The sequence below is a fragment of the Polyergus mexicanus genome, unplaced genomic scaffold (assembly GCF_030449975.1).
Source record: "Polyergus mexicanus isolate NDT 795.1 unplaced genomic scaffold, iyPolMexi1.0 SCAF_12, whole genome shotgun sequence".
NCBI classification, from domain to species: Eukaryota; Metazoa; Arthropoda; class Insecta; order Hymenoptera; family Formicidae; genus Polyergus; species Polyergus mexicanus.
The window spans coordinates 3,842,944-3,851,582 of NW_027223332.1; the positions used below are offsets into that span (position 1 = coordinate 3,842,944).

At 37.1% G+C, this 8,639-nt stretch overlaps 2 protein-coding genes across 2 annotated transcripts; both read right to left on the reverse strand.

The window, feature by feature from the left end:
• Positions 1 to 442: 442 nt before the first annotated feature.
• On the reverse strand, positions 443 to 2,219 carry LOC138938365 (uncharacterized). Its single transcript, XM_070305279.1, is given in 2 exon segments — positions 443 to 1,320; positions 1,323 to 2,219. Coding segments are annotated over 2 exon segments (1,560 nt in total). The 3' UTR covers positions 443 to 657.
• Positions 2,220 to 4,739: 2,520 nt separating this feature from the next.
• On the reverse strand, positions 4,740 to 7,806 carry LOC138938252 (uncharacterized). The gene is made up of 3 exons (XM_070305095.1): positions 5,972 to 7,806; positions 5,577 to 5,684; positions 4,740 to 5,152 (listed from the first exon to the last, which is right to left on the reverse strand). Exons 1-2 carry the CDS (start codon positions 7,703 to 7,705, stop codon positions 5,658 to 5,660), a joined length of 1,761 nt encoding a protein of 586 aa, XP_070161196.1. The 5' UTR covers positions 7,706 to 7,806; the 3' UTR covers positions 4,740 to 5,152; positions 5,577 to 5,657.
• Between the last annotated feature and the right edge of the window lie 833 nt (positions 7,807 to 8,639).

The following is an 8,639-nucleotide window of genomic DNA, read 5'->3' on the forward strand; positions in this document are numbered from 1 at the left end:
AATCATGGTCATCTAATAATTCGCTGAACGGTTTTAAGCGCAAGGTCGGGACATGTACTTCTGCCTCTTCATCTAAGGTACTGATAACATTTAAGTATGCTTTTCCAGAAACATTTTCCACGATGGTATCTCCTAAATAAATTCCATGTGCTATCTTTAATCTTGGTATGTAGCCTATTTGTATTTCTGGATTTTTTATTCTCACATAAAATAATGATTCGGATCGCGGAGCTACGATAATGGCTTCAGGCGATAAGAAAGGTATGTTGATTCCGGAGACATCCAAGTGTCCTTGTGCGTAATCTATCTTCGATGAAGTTTGTTTAAAGAAGTCGTTTCCTAATATGCCGGATTGTGAAATTGGAAAATCGTTAGATACAATATGGAATATAACCGGTGTTTCAAAAAGATTTAATGTAATTTCACCTAAGGTATACACAGGGTAATTATTTATACCGTTCAACTTAAGGATATTAGTGTAATTAATATTTATATCTTCAGGAACGAGATTTTCTTTAATTATATTAGGTCCAGATCCCGTGTCTAGCATAAAGGTTATATTAGCAGTTAAATTACCGATGTTGATTTGAACGGTAGGCACGCGACTATGTTTGTCGAGGTTTACCGTCACGGGCCTTATGGTAGTCCTGTCCTTATCTACTTGGCTACCTGGGTTTTGGGCGGGTGCGGCTCTCGTTCGGACCCCTGCTGTGCACCCGACGTCGAGGGACCGTTGTAGTTTCCCTGATTATTTTCCTTCTTTCGAAAGTTACTGGCATGGCGTAATTGACAATTTTCGAGAAGATGACCTCGCTCCTTACAATAGTGGCAGAATAAGGAATTCCTGGATCCCGTTTGTTGGTTTAGTTTTGATCGACAATCTTTAGCAATGTGTCCAAAGTTGTTGCAAATTTGACAAGTTACGCGAGTTTTGTTTTCCGTATAACGTTGTTCGTTCTGTTTCTTCCAGCAATTATTTGCAGAATGGCCGGGACTCTCGCACCATTGACAAATTACCGAGATTTTATTGTTATTAGTATTATTCTGTCGGCAAGATTTTGCATCATGACCGGATTTTAAGCATAATTGACAAGTTATTAATCCTCCTTGAACTACGTTTACCGGGCGGCGAAGTTGTGGATCGCGGAAGCGGCATCTCTCTGCTCCATGCCCACGTTTTTTACAGATTTGACATACTAATATTGCGGTTCCTAAATCAATCTGGTTATTAACTTGTTGAGGGGTTTGTAAATATTTTCTACAGTTACTACCTACATGCCCTTCCTTATAACAGATTTGACAAGTTTCCCTTAGGCTGTTAGTTTTTGTCTACCTGCTATTCCCTGTCGTAAATCTGTCATTGCTCTGATTTCTCTCTCTATCCTTATAGCGTCGGCTGCGGTTGCTTGTACATCTGGTAAATTTCTTGAAACTCGTTGCTCAATTTCTGGTATTAGCCCTCTAATAAAACATTTGCACATGTCCTTTTCTAATGATGCTTTAATACTTTGGTCAGATAACACGTTTCCGGAACTTCTATATGCTTCTAAAATTTGTTTCCCAAGAATTTTTACCCTATTTGCATAATTAATAACATCTTCATCACTCTTTTGATATATGCAACCTAATTCTCCTTGTAATTGATAAACGTTTTTTACAGGTCCATAAATTTGTTTTAAATATTTAGTTAAATGAGAAACGCTATCAAAATCTTGATCTTGTATTGTGCGGCGAGCCTCACCTATTATCCTAGTTCTTATTATTTTAGTAAACTGTGATTCAGCCTCATTAGGCAACATAGATTTCGCTTCTTCACATCCTTCAATAAAATAATTTAGTGGAATGTTCTGACCGTCAAAATAAGGGACGGCTTCGACCGCGTATTTCAAAGTAGCGAAAGGATTATTTTGAGTCATGTTGCCGTTGGTACCGCTCGGGTCTTTCCTTTTTTCAGATTTATTAAATTCAGGTATAATAGTCTTATCGCAGGAATCGGCAAAATGAGATTCGGCCGCTGACTCGCTAAACTTTTTTTCGAAATCTTTTTCAATTACAGTTTCGTCTAATGAAAAATTAATGTTTTTAGTGGTTGTGTTAGGAGTGGAAGTGTGATGTGTTTCTGATTTGTTAGATTTTGTTCGATTGTATGTTTCCTGAGCAAACTGAAAATTTCGTTCTACTTCGTCTTTATCAGCTGTACCTCTTGTCCCTTTACTCATTCCAGTTTAAAAGATCGCACATTACAATCCCGGACGAGCCCCCAAAATTTAATGAACAGTATGTTACGTCCAGACTCGAGGAAGGATGAGTCGACGGAAGGGCGCAACAACTATCTTTTATTTTCCCGAAGTTAAACGTCTCGTGGCGTTCGGAATCGGGTCGAACGAACTGATAGGTCCGCAAAGCAGGTAAACGACCGTTCGGATCGCTATTACGCTGCTTATTCAGACGTTCGCTCGGTGGTCCCTTTTCGGTCAGGGAATTTAATCCCTTTTACGCGGGATGGGACCTAGTGCGATCTTCGTACTGGGATCGAGAGAGGGGTTAAGAAATGTTTAATTAATGAAAAAAAAAATATAATTTTATTCATTATAAAAACAAAAGTTCGAATACATGATATATAATATATATGTAGGAAGTGCTTACATTATCGTGTGAGTGTGAGTGATTGTGTGTGGTTGAGCTTATCGCTCCGCGGGTGTTACAATGGTACGGAGGGCATCAGTCAGAATGACGAGGGAAAGTCTCTACCGTTAAATTTTAGGTTCTGACTGGTTAATACAATGTAGGTTTAATAATAAAAAAAAAAAAAAAAAAAAATTAAAACATGTATGTATATGTGTGAGAGTGAGAAAGAGGATGCGGTATGAAGGAGGGAGAAAGAGAGAAGGGGGAATTTTTAGGTTTGGTTAATCTTGGTAAGATGAGTCGGCTTCCAGGTCGGGCAATTCGTTGCAAAACTCTTCTATCGCTTGGTCGAATTCCGACTCTGAAAGGTGCGGGGAAGTTGGGGGTGAATTGTTAAGGAGGACAGTAGATAGAGAGGAGAATGAACGAGGGGAAAGCGGAAGTTCGGTGACTTCGGGGAAGTAGATTGGGGAGTAGCTGGGGGAGGGGTAGTTAGGCGAGAGGGGAAGAGTGGGTCTAACAGATATTGTTGTTGAACTGTTATTGCGAGTAGCGCAGAATCGGCATTTTACCGACGTTCGAGTCCTCAGACTCCTGCGAATGACTGTTTGGCTTGGACTGCCGGATCTGGTTTTCACTATGAAAACCAGCGTTAATATAATATACGTAATGCGTTATATCTCACGAGGGTTAATAGCGTAAATTAAATTGGACGAATGTGACTTACTTTTTGGTTCGTAGGTGAAGGTGTGGAGTCTCTTAATGTGCCGGATTGCCGGGTTCCAGATTAGCCAGGCGATGAGTGCACTGGTATAATTTTTTGTAGTTTTCGCGGTGCCACGGCACTTAATGAGACTTATGTTAACTGAAGACGCACGCACAGAATGAATCAAGTGTTAAGTAAATGAAGTGGTAAGCAGATGCTAAGTAAGACTGTGAGTGGCCCTTTGGGTCCTCTTTTTATATCTCTTTTTTAGGGGTGTATTCTAATTTCTAAGAGTGGGAATCTTCCAAGTCTCTAACGAATTAAAAATTATGCCAGTGCCCTCGTTAGGCGGGGTGTTTCTCCTACTTTTCGAATTTTTACTCGTGGTGATCGTCGATTGGTGATCTCGATATCAGTTGAGCATTAGATTTCCCTTGCGCACGTGATCTGATTAGAAAGGGTCTTAATATCGTTACTGGATATGTCGTCACATGAGTTTCATCATTATTGATTTAGTTACGTTTGTCGGATATTTTCTTAGAGGGAATTTTATTATCTTTTTGATATCAATTTATTCTTCCGTTGGAAAATTCTATTTCGAGGATATCTACTGATTTTTATTTATTTTTAGGCGACTGGCGCGGTTTCGTCACCGGTCTCTCGCGTCTTTCCCACGGTTCCTCATAGATATTGATATTGATAAGTGACTAAATGTTTAAAGAAATACGTGGCGCAAGATGCTCTATTTACTGAACGACTTATTTTTATCACCGATCGATTATCGTTGCCGCAACATTGCGGTAGGAAGGAATCGTGGAGTCGCCAGGACGTAACACAATTTATAAGGCATGAGACTTACAAAAAATTAAGTATTTTGATTCACTTTGAATCTTTATCAATGGTTACGTAAAGTTTATATGTATAATGATACAAAAAAAAAGGTACAATAGGAACACGCACACAAAAATTGAGATTGTAGAAAATCCTGCGAGGAAAAGAATCTCAATTTTTATATGCGTTCCCACTGTATTTTTTTTTATCATTATAGATATAAATTTTACATAATCGTTGATAAAGATTCAAAGTGGATCAAAACGTTTAGTTTTTTGTAAGTCTCATGGCTTATAAATTGTAATTCTTTTTACATCATGACATATACTTACACACTCACACTCACTCACTCACTCACTCACACACACGCACGCACGCGCGCACACACACGTACCCACACACACACGTGCGCGCGCGCGCACGTGTGTGTGTGTATATATATATATATATATATATATATATATATATATAACTTACGGATTATTCGATTCATCGAAGGATCTCTCAGTACAGGTGGCTTCAGATTCTCTTCTTCGTTCATCCGGTAGTTGATAAGAATCTCTGATGTCTGATGTAGTGCCATACTTTTCCTGAAACTTATTAATACCTGTATTACTTGAGTGCGCAATGTTATCAATCACTGTATGATTGGATGTGGGATAATGTGTGGGATATGTATGTGTGCGTGATTGTGAATTTTGAGGAGATAAGTATGATGGAACATTTGTATGTAAGTATGGGATGTTTTGTGTATGCGTGTTTGTTTTAGGCATATAAATGTTGTAAAGATTATTTGAATTAATTGGTTCATCCATCGAAGAATCTTGCTCTTCTAAAAGTGTCCTCAGCTCGCCGATGTCCTGATCGATATTTTCATTCGCGTTATTCTCTAGTGTTCTTCTACGCTTTGGAGCCTCGTCCGATGATGATGTCGTCTGGTAGCGCAATGGTTTCAATACAATGCGCTTCGGCCGTTCCGACATTTTCCTATAAACAAAAGAATGAATATTAGAAAAGTATATGTGTGTGTACATGATGTAATATTACAAATATAATAAAATAACAATAGAAGCATTTTTATACCTGTCTATTATGAAAAAATTATAATTTGAAATATAAATGCGCACCGAAGAAAGACAAAGCTGTCACACACAAAAATAAAAGAGAAATACAATATGAAGATTTAACATGCGATAGCAAATATATATGTAGGCTGTTCCGAAGAATGGAATGCAAGGAAAACTGAGACAGAAGATAAAATACAAAATAATAATTGTAAAACACAGAAGATGTGTAGAAAAGAAAAAGAATAATATATCATGCTCTCTCGAATTCTTATAAATATAAAAACCAAAAAACTTTAAATTTTTATAAGTTATATATAAGAACGTAGCAATATATAGTATACTACAATTTCTCGTTATGTATAATAGCAGCAACTATGTATTGAGATGCTTCCGAATGATTTTCTTCATCACTGTCGTTTTCTTCATTATATGTCGGATTCCAAAGAGGCATTCTGTAACATTTAGCACGGACTTTTTGTAGATGGATACGGAAAACCTCGTTGCTCAACATAGAACATTTATACACTTGGAGAACAGAAGACAAAATGCCAATATCATAAAAATCATTAATATGCAAAAATTTTTTAACTTCCAAAAGATACGAATTATTGTTCTTAACAATTTCAAAGACAATGCAAACCGATCCATCATGTAACAGACAGCAATTATCACGCATATCTACACTTAATGATATTCCATCAAATATGATCTTACGACATCGAGAATAATTGTTACTTACATGCTGCACAGATACGTGAATAGAAGAATCATTGTCACGATTCTGATTTGTTCCGTGAATTTCTATCTCTGCCATTCTATTGAAGAATTGCTGAAGAGATAATCCTGGCTTTCTGCAATATTTTCTAAAAATTGTCATGTTATTTTCGTATGGAAAAGCAGAAAAAGAATCTAATTTACCAAGATGTCTCACATCGTTAGTGAGATGAAGAAGACCATGTACATTATAACTATTAAAAGTTGAACCGTAAAGATTTTTACTTCGTTGAACAAATTTTTGCAGCGCAAGCTCTGCAAATCGTAGTTGCAATTTTGATGGTGAATTTGAAACCAAAATTCTTATAGCTACGTGTAAGAATAAAAAGTGCTTGTATAATTGATCATCTAAAATACCATATGTTACAACTATACCTGTATAGAGTAAAAACTGACGAAACTCTATGGCTTTATATTTAGAGCATGCATCGAGGGATCTAGGTCGTCTTGAAAAATCCGAAGGGCAATATTCTTTAAGAGTGTTTAGTCTCGCACACATAATAGAAATGGATCGGCCAGACAATTTTGACAATCGTGAATATTTCCCATATATCCATGCGGATAAAAGTTTTTTCATTACACCCAGACATACAAGGTGCATATATTCAAATGGCACTTGTGAAACCATACCTATTGGAACCATCGACAATGGACTCTTACCTTCTTTATGATGATCCCCATCCACACACCTTATATATTCCTCATCGGTTCGAAGAGGATGATTGACATCATTGAAGACATAACGAGCTTCGCTACGTGTACCAGAAACTTTGCATTTGGAACAAGGCTGACTAGATGTATGGCCACGATGATTCAGGATAAATGCACGAGCTGGTGCATCAGCTATGAAGCATCTTAAGCGTATGGGCACTTTATTGCCATGAAGATTTATTCCACCATTGGACATTATTCTATCAATATCTGCAATAAATTTCTCAAAGAATTTATTAGGATCATATGGCTTCTGCGTACCCTTATAGATTCCTGCTACTATCGGTTTTGTATGCTGGATATTTGCAATTCTATATTGAATTGGCCAAATATGAATGGAACCTGATTTATCTAAAGCACATCCATCTGTATTAAAATCTATTTCCAATTGATCAACAATAGATAAAGATGAAACACACATAAGGCATCGAATAATACTTGATTCAAGATCGAAATGAATATATTCGCCTGGTTCCACAATAGACACAGCAATACAATTTCGTGGTGTATGTAATAATGTTCTAACATCTTTCGGCAAATTATAAAAGCAAGAATGTGTACGAAGAAGGGATAATATATTATTTCCTTGAGCATGTGTTAGATTATTATCTACAAAACAAGATGCTAAGCGCTCGCGAAAAGATGGTTCTGTTTGTGTAGTGAAATTGAAAAATGATGATGCTGCATCACTGGCATCAGAGATAGAAGAAAAAGACGATTCATCGCTTTCTGTATGCATATTATCTCTAATATTGCAAATATCATTTATAACAGAAGGCGGACATTCTGGAGACGAACTACATTCTACAATAAACGAACTGGAAATATTCGATTTATTATTATTAGCAGCAGCAGCAGCAGCAACTTTTGGAGAAAGTAGTAACCGTAAATTATTTCTAATCTCGGACATAACCCTACTTCGCTGTCTTACAGATAATCTGTGCAGCGATTTCCGCGAGGTAGATAATTTTAAATTAATCGATTTCATAGTTACGTCTGCTCTGACAGTATTTGAAGCTGTAAGCGCTATATCCTCGCCAACAAATAGCCTCTGTGATCAAATCTCACTTTTTTCTTCGTTCACCACACTTAACTCGCGATAGTTGAACTCAGAATGATCGATGCTCTCTTGGAGCTTGGAGCTTGGAGCGATGTGACGTGAAACAATCGATAAAGCTACGACCAATCACAAGCTGTAGGATATGTAATTCACCCAATGCGGGAACGTCAACAAACCCCGCCAAAATAAAAGAACAATTATTAATTTTTACGATCGTAATAAAAGAGCAATTAATAATATCGAAACAAAAATTTCTTCGTTCTGATTGGTCAATTAAACGCTTTCAGCACTTTTAGCGCCAAAACGAAAGTGGTCGGTGGATATCACCAGCGAAGAAACCAAACGGCACTTTCCAGTGCCCATTTTTAAAATACTGTGTTCTCAGGAACTTTCTCGCTTTGCAAACGGTACTTTTCAGTACCATTACAAAACCAATCAGCGCTTTTCAGTGCCTATTACGGAATCAATCGGCCCTTTTCAGTGCCCATATCGAAATTAAATAGTACTTCTCACTGCTTATTAATATATTTTTTATTCTTTTACATATTAGCACTTTCCCGTGCTGATATGTTAAAGTAATGGTCGTCATTAATATACAGGGTGTCCCATAATTCGCGGATCACCCTTTAAGAGAAGGTAGAGGGTGTTATTCTGAACAGAAAAGTCCTGTAACATTTTTTTCTATAACGCTTATGCGGCGTCTACAATAGAGATTTTAAACCATAAGCCTTAAGAAATTGACCAATCACAGTCGAGTATTCTTCTCATACTTGATTGTGATTGGTCAATTTCTTAAAGCTTAGGGCTTAAAATCTGTATTGTAGACGCTGCATTAATAAAGGAGTTATTATTGAGCAAAGTC